General features: G+C 45.8%; 1 protein-coding gene and 1 long non-coding RNA gene across 11 annotated transcripts in view; one reads left to right on the forward strand and one right to left on the reverse strand.

Moving 5' to 3' along the window:
• The window catches only part of LOC147361387 (uncharacterized), a 58,573-nt gene extending 55,963 nt beyond the window's left edge, over nucleotides 1–2,610 (forward strand). The window contains exon 3 of the long non-coding RNA XR_015137826.1: nucleotides 1,955–2,610. This is a non-coding gene — a long non-coding RNA (uncharacterized LOC147361387). The remainder of the gene's footprint in view (nucleotides 1–1,954) is intronic.
• The window catches only part of ENOX1 (ecto-NOX disulfide-thiol exchanger 1), a 513,658-nt gene that overhangs the window by 11,012 nt on the left and 485,565 nt on the right, over nucleotides 1–17,081 (reverse strand). For all 10 annotated transcript variants that reach the window (XM_086328859.1, XM_086328858.1, XM_086328857.1 and 7 more), the window contains one exon: nucleotides 10,445–10,530. In XM_086328859.1, the coding sequence (XP_086184985.1) occupies nucleotides 10,445–10,530 (86 nt within the window). The remainder of the gene's footprint in view (nucleotides 1–10,444; nucleotides 10,531–17,081) is intronic.

Genomic DNA, 17,081 nt, shown 5'->3' on the forward strand with positions numbered 1-17,081 from the left:
CAAAAGAGTCAGACGTGACCGAGCGACTGAACAACCACCGCCACCATCTTGCCTAAGTCACCAAGTGTCTTTGGGCATTTTCTCACTCGCAGGAAAGGAATTGGAAGGAAACTCATCGGATGCTCTAAGGACTTCTGCTGCAGTGTTGCCCCAGCACACGCTAACACTGGGTTTTGGGCAGGCCTTTAAAATTCACCTGTCCACGAGGTTGTGGCGGAGATCTCAAACTGAGAGAATGTGATAGGTCTTTTGCGCACTTTTAAGCTCAAAACAAATGGCAGCCAACACTAGGCAGCACTTACTATGTGCCAGATACTGCTGTAAATGCTTTTCATCTATTAAGCCATTTAATACACATAAAAAACCCATTCTGTAGGCAGTGAAGCTAAGGTACAGAGATGTTAAGTGAGTTGTCTGAAGTCACACATCTAAATAGTAGTGAAACTGGCATTTGAAATTCTCATGATTACTTAGCTGGAATAACCAGTTAGCCAGAAATGATTATAACAACCATTGGTGTCTTCAGAAGTAGTTAACTATGCACGATACTGGATGCTTGGGGCTGGTGCACTGGAACGACCCAGACGGAGGGTATGGGGAGGGAGAAGGGAGGAGGGTTCAGGATGGGGAACACAGGTATACCTGTGGCGGATTCATTTCAATATTTGGCAAAACTAATCCAATATTGTAAATTTTAAAAATAAAATTTAAAAAACAAAATAAAATAAAATATATCTGAGCAGTAAATGCTATTAAAAAAAAAAAAAGTAGGTAAAGAGTCTAGGGTGGTGAGAAAAAAAAAAAAGAAGTAGTTAACTGCCAGTTGCTGTTGATACTGCAAGGTAACGGCCTGATTCAGCCAGGATGGTGTAAATATTATAATATGGACAGGGATACAATTATAGCACAGGCACCTCAAATGAAATCTTATCTAAAATACCCATTAAAAAATAAATAAAAAGCTCTGCAAAATGAAAAGGCAATCTACCGAATAGGAAAAATACTGCAAGTCATATGTCTGATAAAGGGTTAATATTCACAATGTACAAAGAACTCACAAAATCAGTAGCAAAAAACCTAGGAATCCAATCGAAAAAATGAGTGAGGATCTGAACGTTTTCCAAAGATGACATACAGATGGCCAACAGATACATGAAAAGGTGTTTAACATCACTAATCAAGAGAAAAAAAAAAACACACAGTGAGATATTATTGTGAATAATCTAGAGATAGTTAAAAGTATAGAGAGGATCAGGGCTTCCCTGGTGGTCCAGCGGCTAGACTCTGAGCTCCTGATGCAGGGAGCCTGGGTTCGAGCCTTGGTCAGGGAACCAGATCCCACATATCACAACTAAAGATCCTGTGTGCTGCAGCGAAGATTGAAGATCCCACATGCCTCAGCTAAGACTGGGCACAACAAAATAAATAGGGCAAGGACGTTGCTGTGTATGTTACTTGCAAAGACCAAGTCATTTTATGTGAATATAAAGGATTTGAGCATCTGTGGATTTTGGTAACCACAGGGTTTCTTTGAGCCAGTCACCTGCAGATACCAAAGGACAACAGTATTGGGGAAGCAATTAAAAGGAGCCTGATGCCAGGAAAAAAAAATTCATTTACTAATAAGGTGCTCAGCTAGATTCTAGAGCCATTCCCTTAAAGATGTTTATATCTCATGTGAGAAGAAACAGCAAGGAGAAACTGCTTCATGTTATTATTTTGATGGTTTTTAAACCTTTTCCCTTCCTGATAAAACAACCTATATGACATGTGACATTTGGGGATTTTCAAGACAAATTCAAGAGAAAATTTGTCCTTCTGTTTTAGTGTATGGCTGAAGAAGAATGTTAACCTACAAATTTCTTCACTTTAATTCTTTTTTTCTTCTCTTCCTTATTAAAACATGCCAGCCGTTATGATCCTGCCTTCACGGTATCCTTTCTCTTCCTCTCAGTCATTTCGTGGTCTTCAGAACTGGAAGCGTCATGGAATCATCACAAAGACACAGCACTCAGCGCTCACTGGCTGCGATCAGAGCCAGAGGGACCCATCTCCCGGCCAGGTGTGCAGGATTCCCTTCCCCAGACCCCTTCTGAGGCCGGGGATTCTCCCTGAGCACCTGTGGGTCACGGATGGAACCCTGGGGTCCAGGGCAGGGCTGCTGCCGGCCCAGCTGGTACGTGGAGAGGCTGGAGCTCCGCGCTGGGCTCCTGATGCTGCATCCAGCCCGGCTTTCCAGCACCGCATTCGCTTTCTCACAAGGATACTATGAGACGAATCAGATACACGAAGCTAAGAGAATCCCGTGTGGCGTTATGATATAGGTCAGAAACGTGCTGTGACTGTGAAATCTCATTTTCCCATACACCACATGTTGGTGCTCTGGCAACTGGGGAGGGTTGTCATAAACATGATGCTTTTATTTCCTCTTACCCAGCTGGTTTTTATTCCGGGAAACTGGGGTCTGTGTGTCTTTTTATTCTTCGATGTTGTCAGTGGCTCCCCCTCACTTCTGTTTAAAATTTTCTAACGTTTATTCTTTGAGAAAGGATTGATTTGCTCTAATTAGAAGGAAAAGAAAGGATGAGAAGGAATAAAGGCTCTAACCAAGGGGCTTGTGTGATGGTGGTTTGTGAGAGGCAGAGGTCATCTGTAAGATGTACTTGCTTTATTTTCTGGTTTGCTGACTCTGGTTCAAGCCCACTGCCTCCTTGCCAGGCCACTAAGCACATGTATACACGGACACAGGAAGGCATAAATAAATTTTATCATCGGGGATGGTTGGCTCTGTGTCCCATATCAGTCAGCCAAGGGAGGCCAGTGGAGAAGGGGTTTTCATTTTGGGGGACTGAAGAGACACCCACATAGGCTTTGTCAAGGCTGGAGAGTCAAGAGAAGCCAACTGCAAAAATCTTTTTTCTTTTTGTGGAATGAACTGACTGTTAGCCTTTCCTGCACGTTGAGATCTTACTCATCCTTCACATCCCTGGGCAGGGCACGGTGTCGCTACACGCCACACAGATGCCTTGCAGCGAATATCGAATATCCGCAGAGAGACATGCAGAGTGTGGGTGGGGAGGGAGGCAGGACACAGCAAGAAACGGGAGAGGGGAAAAGGGAAAGACGATAAACGGAAGTGAGGACCTGGGGGAAAGAGAAGGAAAGGGCTGGGAGGCAGAGGATCAGGGAGGAAGGCGAGGAGGTGTGAGGTAAAGCACAGGAAAGCAGGAAGAAGAGAACAGAAGGAAAGAACCAGAAGGAGAAGAGGAAAGATCTGGAGGGAAATGGAGAGAGGAAGGAGGGGAGAAAGGGGAGAGAGGAAGGAGGGGAGAAAGGGGAGAGAGGTGGTGAGGACCGCTCAGGCGCCCCAGAGGAGCCATGAGAACCAGCACGGACTCGCGGGCGCCCCTGCTGGTCATGATCCGCACGCACCTTGCCCTTCTCCAACCCCTGTTGCGCTCCTTGTCTGCCCACCCTACCGAGGGAACATCTCATTAGTTCACCTCTGACTCTCAAGTTCCTTCATAAATACACCATTTGCTCATTGAGACTACGAGCTTTTTGAGAGCAGCGTCCTTCCTTAGATTTCTTTTGTACCCTGGCCACTCCCCATTCTGCCTTGTCCATAGGAAACACGGAGTTTGTAAAAAAAAAAAAGCAGTGACTTAACCAAGTAGTCACTGGGTCCCTGGTACCCGCTTCAGTTATAACTCCCTTTCTGCTTTTCATGCGGCCAGATGGAAGTCTCCTTACCTCCAAACCTTCCTATGCCACATGCTTTTCTAGAGGCGCTGTGACGTCTGGAAAACACATTCATGATAGCCTGTCTAAGCAACAGAACACTCACTCACTCAGGTGGCTACTCAGGAGAACACCAGAATATACGTAATATTAAAGATTATTCAGGTAGGGGGACTTCTCCGGTGGCCCAGTGGTGAAGACTTCACCTTCCAGTGCAGGGGGTACTGGGTTCGAGCCCCGGTTGGGGAATTAAGATCCCATGTGAAAGGGTCAGTTGCTGAGTCGTGTCCGACTCTTTGCAACCCCATGGACTGTAGCCCGCAAGGCTCCTCTGTCCATGGGATTCCCCAGGCAAGAATACTGGAGTGGGCTGCCATGCCCTCCTCCAGGGGCTCTTCCCGACCCAGGGATTGAACCCAGGTCTCCCGCACTGCAGGCAGATTCTTTACATCTGAACCACCTGAGATTCCACATGCTTTGCGGCTGAAAAAAACCCAAAACATAAAACAGAAGCAATATTGCAACAATTTTCAATAAAGACTTTAAAAATGGTCCACAGTGAAAAAAATCTACAAAAAAAAAAAAAAAGATTATTCAGGTAGGCAATCTCACAAACACTATTTGGAACATTTTCTCCAACCTTACCGTCCAGCTATCATATAGGGAAGAATGCTCTCCAATTAAGGTCTATTTTGCACCTCCTTGGAACTGACAAGATATTTTATCTATTTCACAGGAATGCTTCCAGTATACAGATGCAAATGGTTTTCCCCTCTGGTGGGAAAGGAACATGTCATGAGCACCCAAGTCTGTTACCAAACATGGTGTCATGTCCCAAATGGCAGCTCTTTCTAAAAAAAATTAGCCTCTGTGGCCCCATTATATCGAGTCTGGTCTCAGAATCAAATTGTTCACTTTATGAGTTTTAGGAAGAGGCTGCTGGCATGTAGGTGGGGAGCCAGAGACACTTGGAGAACTGGGTCTGAATCTCTTAGACAGTACTGGGGGAAGATCAGAGGTTTCCCCCCTCTTCACTGTTAGACAGAAAATATTCATCTGCTGATGCTCAGATGTGACATCTGCAAGGCTTAGGATAAGCCAGTGAGCTCAAAAGGCTCTGGGCTGATATGAGATATTCTAGGTATTGATCATAAAGCATTTTCAAGATAGTGTTGCCCGTTTGGAAAAGATTACCTGCCTGTGCCCGGGGCATGAGTTTTGACTCAGTAAAGCTTCAGGAAGCCATCTCCCCCCAACCACTCTGGCACTGTCTTCCTCTGAATGCATCTTTCTGACTTGGTCATATGTTTGTGACATAAGAGAGCTGAGCAAATGAGAGTGAGTGGTTTAGAAGAGGCAGGAAAGAAAAAAAAAAAAAAAAAAAAGGGCAGAAAAAGTATTTAACCGGAAAATGGACTATTTGGGGATACACAGTTTTAGGGACCCCTGTGCAATGTACATGCCCATCCTAACTTAAATTAATTCCTGTCTCTCCTTCCATTTCTGACCATCCATATCCTCATCTGTGGCCTTCAGGGAACTCCTAAGAAAAACAGCTCTGCTACAGACTGGACGGAAGCTGCTTTCCTTGTTCCTGTCTGCATGTGTGTGCTGAGTCACTCAGTCGTGTCTGACTCTTTGTGACCCCATGGATTGTAGCCCGCCAGGCTCCTCCATCCATGGGATTCTCCAGGCAAGAATATGGGAGCGAGTTGCCATTTCCTTCTCCAGGGATCTTCCTGACCTAGGGATCTAACCCAGATATCTTGCATTATTGCAAATGCCTTCTTTACCATCTGAGCCACCAGGAAAGCCCATCAAAACAGGGCAAGGCAGAATCGAAATGTTATCTTAACAGCAGTGGTGATGGTGACTCTGTCTGATCTCAAGGAAACAATACTGTGCTAAGTAGAATTTCTACAAAGCCCTCTCAGGACTTCCCTTGGTGGTCTAGTGGTTAAAAAATCCACCTTGTCATGCAGGGGACTTGGGTTCAATCCCTGGTCAGGGAATTAAGATCCCACATGCCACAGAGCAACTAAACCCAAGTGCTGCAACTTCCGAGCCCAAATGCCACGACTAGAGAGTTCATGTGCCGCCAGCAAGAGATTCTGCACGATGCAGCGAAGATCCTGTGTGCTGCAGCTGAGACTCAACGCAGCCAGGTGAACAACCAAACGAACAAATAGTAAAAAGCAGGCGCCCTCTCAGCAGAGTCAGCAAACGTCCCGAGCTGTGGAAGCCAGGCTGAATTCCCCATCTTCATGCAACATTCACCAAAACTCTGGAGTGGGTGGGGGGAACTGTGACACTCAGCTTGTCCTGATTAACCAGAGTGGGTGCCGGGAGCTAACCAGGATTAACTAGCAGGATTAACCAGGCCACTGTGCAGGAGAATGTCAGCGGCAGGGCCGCGGCCCTGCAGGGTCCTGAGCCTCCTGGTAGCAGATGCGACGACAGGGCCCTGGAGGACACCTAGAGGACAAACCACTCCTCGATTTACTATCTGCTAAGATTCTGGGGCTGTGGGATTCCAGTCTAAAGCCGTAATCTGCTCTCTGGATTAAAAGTCTTAAATATCCTCTCAGCCTCACTGGGTTAGAAAGAATATTTGGTCCAGTCCTTGGCACCCAGGAGTTTTAGTCAGAACACTTTTTTTAATATAAAGTGAAAGTGAAGTCACTCAGTCGTGTTTGACTCTTTTGACTCCATGGACTGTAGCCTACCAGGCTCCTCTGTCCATGGGATTTTCCAGGCAAGAATACTGGAGTGGGGTGCCATATTTAAATTTTATATATAAATATTAAAATGTTTTATATTTATGTACAAATATTTGTTTATACTTATGTATATTTTATGTTTTATATTTATGTATAAATATTTTGTTTTGTATTTATGTATAAATATTTTGTTTTTAATATTTATGTATAAATATTTATATATTATAATATCTATGTATGGATTTATTTTAATATTTATGTACATTAATATATGTATAAATATTTATATAATATGTATATTATATTTATATAAATACATGTTTATATATAGGAGAGTGAAAAAGTTTGCTTAAAGCTCAACATTCAGAAAACTAAGATCATGGCATCCGGTCCCATCACTTCATGGGAAATAGATGGGGAAACAGTGGAAACAGTGTCAGACTATTTTTTGGGGCTCCAAAATCACTGCAGATGGTGACTGTAGCCATGAAATTAAAAGACGCTTACTCCTTGGAAGGAAAGTTATGACCAACCTAGATAGCATATTCAAAAGCAGAGACATTACTTTACCAACAAAGGTTCGTCTAGTCAAGGCTATGGTTTTTCCAGTGGTCATATATAGATGTGAGAGTTGGACTGTGAAGAAAGGTGAGCTCCGAAGAATTGATGCTTTTGAACTGTGGTGTTGGATAAGACTCTTGAGAGTCCCTTGGACTGCAAGGAGATCCAACCAGTCCATTCTGAAGGAGATCAGTCCTGGGTATTCATTGGAAGGACTGATGTCGAAGCTGAAACTCCAATACTTTGGCCACCTCATGCGAAGAGTTGACTCACTGGAAAAGACCCTGATGCTGGGAGGGCTTGGGGGCAGGAGGAGAAGGGGATGACAGAGGATGAGATGGCTGAATGGCATCACTGACTCGATGCACATGAGTTTGAGTGAACTTTGGGAGTTGGTGATGGACAGGGAGGCCTGGCGTGCTGCAGTCCAGGGGGTTGCAAAGAGTCGGACACGACTGAGCGACTGGACTGAACTGAACTGAATGTTTATATAGATAGATAGATAGATAGATAGATACTTTTTACCTTAGACATGAGTAAAGAATTTGACAGTCCCACTAAGCATTTGAGCCAGGAGATGGAGGGCTGTCTGGAGGAGATGCCATGTGTTTTCTCTGTGAGGGTAACGCTGTCTTCTAAAATGAAACTACGAGTCTGAGAGGAAATGGAATTCCCCTTCTGGAAAAGTCCGCCATCCAAGGGCCGGAGACCAGGTGTATGACTTCTCTCCTCAGTGAGGGAGACCACACAGATCTCAGCTGAGCAAGGGGGTGATGGACCCTGCCTTGAGGGTGAGAGTGGAACAAGAACTCCTGAGCTGCTCACCATCATGTAAGTGACCATACCCGGATGTCCGCGCACGGGCTCACGCACGCCTCACGGGCGCGCACGTCGGACTAGCGCCCTGCCGTGATTACACAGCTAACAAATGGGTTCCTAGTGAAGCGACCACTGCTTTCTCAAAAGGCTTCCCGCTTGGGGTTTCTAGAAAGGGAAGGAGAGAAATGTCAACAGTCCGAGGGAAGGATGATAGCAACAACAGGAATCATTTCTTGAGGGCTCATTCTATGCCAAGAACACTGGTGCGGGCGGTGTTTCATTTACTCCTCCAGACAAAGGTAGTGGTGATATCAGGAAGGATGACACTGGAGAAGGAAAACACAGCCAAGAAGCCCTTCAAAGGCTGCTTTCAACAAAGGCACGTTGTATTGCTCCTCCTCCTCTCTTCTGAATTCACAAGAGTGTTTTCTGTACCTCGAGCCCAACCCCTTCCAAGTGAGGGGAGACCACAGGGAGGGCAGTGCCATGATTCTGAATATCGAGACTCTTCCAATCATCAGGCTTCCCTGGTGGCTCGGTGGTAAAGAATCCACCTGCGAGCGCAGGAGATGTGAGTTTGATCTCTGGACCCGGGAGATCCCAAATGCTGCAGAGCGACTAAGCCCGTGTGCTGTAACTACTGAGCCTGTGCTCTAGGGTCCGGGAACCGCAGCTACTGAAGCCCATGCACCTGAGAGCCCACGCTCTGTAGTAAGAGAAGCTTCAACAGTGAGAGGACTCAACACGGCAGCAAAGGGTGGCCCCCACTTGCCGCCAGCTAGACAAAGCCCATGCAGCAGCGAAGACCCAGTACCGCCAAAACGAAATCATTTTTTTTAAAAAGTTACAGAAAGACCCTTACAATCCCCTCCTTCCACAGGGCCGGTCCACCCTGTCCTCAGCTGCAGGAGACTCAAGAGGGCATGGATCTCTATGACTGCAAACCACCTTTTGTTCCAGCTTATTTCTCTTGAAGGTGAAGTGTAAGGCCCCGTGAGAAAGGTCAATCGTTTGTGGGATCGTGCACTGGTTTGATCATCTGCATCAAGAGAAGATGACAATGCAACCCTACAGTCGATCCTGACCACTGAAACTGAAGAGTCAGGATGACTGACGTGTACTGAGGTCAGAGAGCTGCAGGCCATGGACCCAGTCCTGTACACCCCATGAACCTTACTGCCCTCAATGTAAGACCTGCTTATTTCCATTGGCCTTCCCAGAAGGACACTTAGCAGGCTGCCCAGTGACAGGCCCAGCATCTCTGTCCCTTCCAGGGCTGCCTGAGGCAGTCCTGGTTAATGCTACTACTTTATTTCGACAGTGAATAAATCACTTCAAAATCACTCCAAAATCACTGCAGATGGTGACTGCAGCCATGAAATTAAAAGACGCTTGCTCCTTGGAAGAAAAGTTACGACCAACCTAGACAGCATATTCAAAAGCAGAAACATTACTTTGCCGACAAAGGTCTGTCTAGTTAAAGCTATGGCTTTTTCAGTAGTCGTGCATGGATGTGAAAGTTGGACTATAAAGAAAGCTGAGTGCAGAAGAATTGATGCTTTTGAACTGTGGTGTTGGAGAAGACTCTTGAGAGTTCCTTGGACAGCAAGGAAATCCAACCAGTCCATCCTAAAGGAGATTAGTCCTGGGTGTTCATTGGAAGGACTGATGTTGAAGCTGAAGCTCCAATACTTTGGCCACCTGATGCAAAGAGCTGACTCATTTGAAAAGACCCTTATGCTGGGAAAGACTGAAGGCAGGAGGAGAAGGGGATGACAGAGGATGAGATGGTTGGATGGCATCACTAACTCAATGCATATGAGTTTGAGTGAACTCCGGGAGTTGGTGATGGATAGGGAGGCCTGGCGTGCTGCAGTCCATGGGGTCGCAAAGAGTCAGACATGACTGAGCGACTGAACTGAACTTATTTCAACAGAGGCCCCTCTCACCCTTCACCAGGATCTGATACTTATACTGAGCTTTTTGTCTCTTCTTTTTTGGCGCACAAATGCCTCTATGGGCTAGGAGCGCAGCTGTCTGCAGAGGAGGAAAACTAGCCTCTGAGAAGAGAGGAGTAATGTCCTGACCTGGGTGTGCCTCTCGAGGTGCATAGCTGAGAACTTTTGTAGTCATTTTTTTTCCATTTGGGGAATGATGCTAAATACCACTGCTAACACAGTTTTTTTGAGAGTTGTATCAGATCTTTATGTAATTTGAGGTGATTTTCCTCTATTGTGTTGAGCCTTTAGCATAGAGTTCTGGGAGGACGCGGCCGAAGGGTAATGCCCCATTAGCTGCCCTGACCTTGTATCTCCCTTGTGCGGACTTTCAAACCAAACTGCACTTTCAAATCCCTCATATGCTGCTCAAAGTCATTTGATGTCTGCTTAAAGTCAGCGTCATTTTCGATAACGGCTTTTCTTTCCAAAGGGACAAAAGCAAGGAAAAGAAGACATTCTCTGCCAGAAACTGAGTTCTTGTGAAGAAATACAGACAGACCTCCATCCGCTGTTATATCCCTAACACAGATCACACGGGTTCAACCTGCAGCCAGCAACCAACGTCCTAAGTTTTCGCAATGCCAGTTGAGAAAAAGGACTTACCTTGGAGTCCAGCTGCTGCATGTACGACCAGAGATATTCTATATTGGCTCCGAAAGGATGGACGTGAAGAAATGTGGATATGATGCCTGAAATGAAGAGGGCAAATGGATGTTATTGAGAGGCAAGTAAAAATCTCAGGCGAATATTGTCATCTGACCCCAGTGACAGCTTTGTCAGGGCCGAGTCGTGGTCTTGCCCCTTGTATCCGTGCTCGGCAAGCATTCAGTAATAGCCTGTTTTGAAGACAGTAATAGTAGCGTGGCCAACAGAACATTGTCTCCTGGAAAGACCGTAGTTAGAAAAGCAAGACTGAGAAAATACACAGATGAATAAAGGTATTTCCAAACAGAGGCTTCTGGCAGCATTTCAACTACCAATTTTATGCTTGATTTACCAATATAAAATTGTAGTTATTGGAAGGATCAAGTGATCCCCTTCCTCCCCCTCGATGGACTTCGCAATATGAAAATGGCTCCTGCGGCTGTGCCAGAGAGCACGCTGCCTCCAATTCCCCTGGTAATTACCAATGCTAGTTACAGGAAATATTTAGTCCCTCTTTTCCCTCACTGCCACTGAAGGAAGCACAAATCCTCTGCTATTTCCCCCTGGCTGTTGCTGTTGTTTCAAGGGAGCCAGCCCGCTCTCCCCTCTCTGCTGTAATTTACAAGATCATTTTAAAAGGCCTGGGAATGGATGGTTTGGCTGGAGTCTGATTATAAATCAGAGGGCTTTTTCCATCGTGAAATTCAACTGTCAACATTGCACTGACAAATGAAAAGCTGAATGTCGGTGTTAGGGCTGAAGGAAAAGCATCACCCTCCTACCTCCCTGCTCCTACATCCAAAATTAAAACAGGGAAAATGAGAATGTTGACCCCACGGGCTGTATACTCCTGTTTTTAAGAAACCATGTTCAGACTGACGTTTTTGGCTTCTCTTTGGAACAGGCTTTGAGATGAATCACGTTTGTGGATGAGGCCCCTGATGTTCTGTTTATTGTGACGCTTTGGTGCTTGAGAGCCAAAGGTCAAAGGAAAGACCCACACTGGTATGCAACTGGTCATGGTCATCTTATCGACTGCAGGGTGTCCTGGGACTGCCCTGGGATAGGATCTCATGGCCCCCTGGGCTCCCGTGAGATGCTTGGAATGCTCCGGATGAGTGTCAGTTTTTAAAGAAAAATTTCCCAGTTTATCCTTAGGCTGAGAACAGAGAACCAAGAGGTCTACACAAATACTCTTAAGACTGGTCCTCAGAGCACTTTAGTGGGTGCTTTCTTGGACAGTGAAATGGGGAACATAGAAACACTTTTCCATAAAGCTAAAATCTCAGTTTTCAGAGATTGAACTTTTCCCTGAAATAAAAAGAGCTACTGTTTTATTCTGATATTATGTTCTTCTTCTTCTTCTTTTCTTAAAATGTCCTTCTCTGAAATAATGGTGATGATAAGTTAGGGATGGAGTAAAGGGACAGAACAGTTGATTAAATAGTTAATCCCACTAGGGGACTGTAGATAAAGGAAAAAGTATGGGAGACCGCTATAAATTAATGACCTCTAGGACATCTATGCTCTCTGCACACCTAAAAAATAATTTATGGAAAGGCGTCATTTCAAAGTGAAAGATCCTCATTGTGAGACCTGAAATAATTTTTTCCATACTGCCGTGACAGTAACCTCCTTGGATCATGAGGTACAAGGAGATGTCCCCCCTCTCCACCAACATAGAGGAGGAACTGATGATGGAAGCGTAATGTCTACTCAAGAATGAGGAAGAAGGTAGTCCTTTCCCGCTCCCTACTTTTCCTTTAAAACTGTAGCTCTCTAAGTTCTTGGGGCTCGAAACCTCTTGCCCACCTGCTTGTAAGCCTCCCATGGGAAGTATTCTAGTGAATCACTTCTTACCCATCACTTTGCCTCTTGCTGATTCTTTCTGTGTTGAGACATAAAGGACTAGAGCTCCAGAGCCCTCTGAACGCCACCGAGCAGTTTCAGATAGCAGGTAGCAATGGTAGTTTTAATCTAAGTGGCAAACAGCCATTTTAAAAAACTTTTTATTTTGTATTGGGGTTCAGGTGATTAAACATGTTGTGATAGTTTCAGGTGAACAGCAAAGGGATTCAGACATTTATATATATCTGTACCCATCCTCCCCCTAACTTCCGTCCCATCCAGGCTGTCACATAATACTGAGCAGAGTTCCATGTGCTCTACAGCGGTCCTTGCTGATTATCCATTTTACATAGAGCAGTGTGTACAGGCAACCATAAGTTCATTCTCTAAGTATGTGAGTCTCTTTCTGTGTTGCAAGTTCATGTGTATAATTTCTTTTTAGATGCCACATATAAGGGATGTCATACGATATTTCTCCTTCACACTCCCTTAGTGTGACAAGCTCTAGATCCACCCATGTTGCTGCAGATGGCACTCTCTCATTCTTTTTTTTAATGGCAAACAGCCATTTTTAATATACTTAAGTGGAATTGTTTTGTCCCTCTCCTACTGCTTCATTTGCTACTTTGTGTTTGAACTATTTCCCTGTGCCTGAAATTCTCAAATTTGGTGAGGTGGCACTGTAATTCTGTCACCAGTATAGAAGCTTGTGAATGATTTACTTAGAAAGTAAATTAGAAGTCTTTAAAAAAAATAATACTTTGATTTGCATTCCTTAGGTGGGAGAGAGGGGGCAGAATTCTCATGGGGAATTGCTTCTATTTCAGGATGGTGAGTGGTGCTTCTCTGCTGTCCCAGGCTGAGGACGAGTGGTTCAGTGTCCACTGCTTTCCAGAGAAGAGCTTCCGACAAATGGTGGGCAGACCCCCAGCCCCTGTAAGGGGGAAAGGCGGTGGACAGGGAAGGGAGGGGCAGCCAGTGCTGGCTTTGTGGGAAGGCGAGGGTGTTCCCAGTGAGAAGCTCTCTGCTTTTCCTCTCAAGTGGGATGCTTCCAGGGAGGGAGGAGGCACCTCAAGAGAGCAGCCTGGAGAGACTGGAGGGGTCCTGCAAGAGGGGGATGGGCATTCCTTTCCCTGGTGGGACATCCACTTAGGCAGCAGACTGACTGATCTGGCTTTGCTGTGAGCCGAGCACAGGGGAGACGGTGGGGCTGAGACGGGGAGCGGTGTGGCGCGGCAGCCTGTGGGTGACAGGACTGTAAGCGTCCCATGGGACATGGGGGCATCTCAGAAGGTGGACGGGCTTGAGCAGTCTTACAGGTGTCACAGGGGCTCCAGCAAATAGAGAAAACAACATTTTTCACATTAATATCCCTATGGGACAAAGAATCATCAGCATCTCCTGGGTAACCCAGCTTCTCCTCTGAATACCCTTGGGGGTGTGCCATGAAGTTAAATGCGCCCAACAGGATGGACAGTGTGGTCTAGAAGAGAGTGGGGTGGGGCCGAGGGGGAGTGACTGACAACTCTGGGCCTAAAGAGAGGAAGATATGAAGGAGGAAATTTAGGGATACCGGAGACAGGAGGACCTGGAGTGGCTGCTTTTCTTGCCTCTGTGATGCTGGCATCCCTCCTCCTTACAGTCCCTCAGCCCCAATCTTGGGTCTCTACCCCCAAGGAACTCTTCCCTTAGACAATATTTGTGTGTTCAGGTTCAGCAGCAGGAGTATAGTATACATTTACAGTAAATGTATGTTGAGGGGCCTTCCTGGTGGTACAGTGGCTAAGACTGCGAACTCCCAATGCAGGGGACCCGGGTTCCATCCCTGCTCAGGGAACTAGATCCAGTGTGCTGCCTCAAAGATCGAAGATCTCACATGCTAGAACTAAAAGACCCGGGGCAGCCAAAGAAACAAGTTAAAAAAAAAAAAACGTTGTTCAGTGGCTAAGTCATCTGGCTCTTTGTGACCCTGTGAACTGCAACACACCAGGCTTCCCTGTCCTTCACTGTCTCCTGGAGTTTGCTCAGACTCACGTCCATTGAGTTGATGATGTCATCCATCCATCTCATCCTCTGTTGTCCCCTTCTCCTCTTGCCCTCTATCTGTCCCAGCATCAAATGTACCTTGAATGAATTTATCCTCTAGAACTGAGAATAGCTAGTATACTTCTTTGACATTTCTACTGTTCTGTTATTGATAAATGAGGAGAAATAAGAACCTTAAAAACTGGAACCAGTACTCACTAATGATATCATACTTCCTCAAAGCAGGTTAACTTTGAAGTACTATTCATCAGTGATTCCTGACCTTTGCTCATGCTCTACGGATTCAAGAGAGTAACCTGGATATTTTGGGTGCAGAAACTTCTTACTGAAACTATTTTGCTCATAAAGCTAAGGGGAAAATGCTCATGTGATTTCTAGATATGTCTCTAAGGTCAGATTAGAAACCCTAATCCAGACATGAGTCTTTTTCCCTAGGACAGTATTTAGAACCATCTTAGTGGTAGCCGATATTAACAAGCCATTAGCTTTTCTTTATAAAAGTTTAAGGAGTTGTCACTAGATACCTGTGGGGCCAAAGCAGGAAGTTAAATAAAGGTTCTCCAAGCTTTACCTCTGGATGGGAACCAAGTTATTCAGTATTGCTAGAGACACAGTAGAAATGGGAAACGCGAGTCATCATCTCTGGCAAGTCCTGCACCCCCTCCTCCCTCCTCTCTTGCCCATCCCAGCAGCATCGCCAGAAGCATCAGTCATGCCATCTGAGAACATGTAGTGTCCAGGCCTTGGTTCTGGACCAGTTCATTTTAGGGAAGCTTTCTAAATAATCAACTAAAGCTTCTTGCTACATTGCTTTAGTTGTGTCCGACTATTTGTGACCCTATGGACTGTAGCCCACCACGCTCCTCTGTCCATGGGGATTCTCCAGGCAAGAATACTGGAGTGAGTTGCCATGGGGATCTTCCCCACCCAGGGATAGAACTCATGTCTCTTAGGTCTTCTGCATTGGCAGGTGGGTTCTTTACCACTACCATCACCTGGGAAGCCCTCCTTTAAAGGAACTGGGAGATTTCCTGAGGCTGGAAAAAAAAAATGATAGGTATAACTCAAAATCTAATCTATAAACCCAGAAATGGAAACTATTTATGGTTCTCTGGAAGACCATAAAGACCATAAAGGCTTGATAAAAGAAACACAAGGAACTGAGGGTGGAGAACTCAGCCATTACTGAACTGATGGATCTCCAAAGGGATGGATTCAACAGCTGGTCTTGGTTCGATCCATGGAGAAGCAAGGTCTCCATGTTTAAGACTGGATTTCCCAACAGTGGAAAATACAACTCTAAATTAGGTAAATTAAGAAAATAAAGAAGAAACAGAGGAGGCTGTCAGTACTCTTGGATTTGCAACACAGCTCAGGGCCTAGTTTATAAAGAAACACAAGCCAGCTCTATACACCTTGTGGTAAATCCCTCACTAGGAAGACCCATTTAAACAGGCACATTAAGACATTTTTAGCTTTTCCCATCAAAGTCATCTAGCCCATTCTTGATTTCAGACCTCACTAAGACCAAGGGAGCAGCATTTCAATTAGATTTGTACGGATTCATCTCCTTAGCAGCATTTGGGTACTAAGTCCTAGGGAGTATTGCATTGCACACACAGACAAGGTTCTTGAAGAAGACAATGCTCTTGAAGAACTAATTTTCTAGGTAAGCAACACAGACGATAAACACAAAGATTAAAAATAAAACGAGGACTTCCCTTGTGGTCCAGTGCTTGGGAATCTGCCTGCCAGTGCAGGGGACATGAGTTCAATCCCTGGCCCGGAAAGATTCCGCATGCCTCGGAGCAGCTAAGCCCGTGAGCCACGACTGCTGAACCCTCATGCTGCAACTGCTGAGGCCCCTGCACCCTAGAGCCTGCTCCGAAACCAAGAGACACCAGCGCAGAGAGGAGCCTGCGCTCCACAGCTGGAGAGCAGCTCCGCTTGCTGCAGCTGGTCCACGTACAGCAACAAAGACCCAGCACAGCCAAAAATAAAATTATAAAACAAAAGGAGATGCTTTCAGATGGTGAACACAGTGCGGAAAAGAAAGCAGGTGACAGGACAGCACTGCGAGCGGCCCCAATCGCGGAGGAGGCTGCTTTGCAGGAGGCCAGTGGAGGCAAGCTGCCTGAGGGCAGCTGAGGAGTCAGCCACAGTGAGCCAGGGGCGATGGCTCAGGGAGCGGCCACAGCACGTGCAAAGGGCCTGAGGTAGGAACAGGGTGGCAGGAACACGTGCGGCTGGGGAGCGACAGCGTGCACTCAGAGGTAGGTGGGGGGCCAGACCACACAGGGCCCCCGCTTCAGGAGGCTGGATTGAGCTCTAAATACGGCAGGAAACTAGTGGAAGGTTCTAAGCAGGGACATGATGTGAACTGAATCACGTTTTAAAAATTTCATTCGAGTGGCTGCACAGCAAACAGACAAAAGGAAACTGGCAGGCAAATTAGAAGCGTTTGCAACAACCACTGGATCACTGAAGAAATCACAGAATGAATTTAAAAAGATACCTGGAGACAAATGAAAACGAAAACACGATGCTCCGAAACCTATGGGATGCAGCACAGACAGTTCTAAGAGGGAATTTTATAGTGATGCAGGTTTACTTCAGAAAACAAAGAACTCTCAAATAACCTAAACTTACACCTAAAGCAACTAGAGCAAGAATAATAAACAAAACCCAGGGTTAGTAGAAG

This window comes from Bos grunniens, chromosome 12 (genome assembly GCF_055505025.1).
Source record: "Bos grunniens cultivar Pamir isolate PY7600 chromosome 12, Bosgru_T2T1.0, whole genome shotgun sequence".
NCBI classification, from domain to species: domain Eukaryota; kingdom Metazoa; phylum Chordata; class Mammalia; order Artiodactyla; family Bovidae; genus Bos; species Bos grunniens.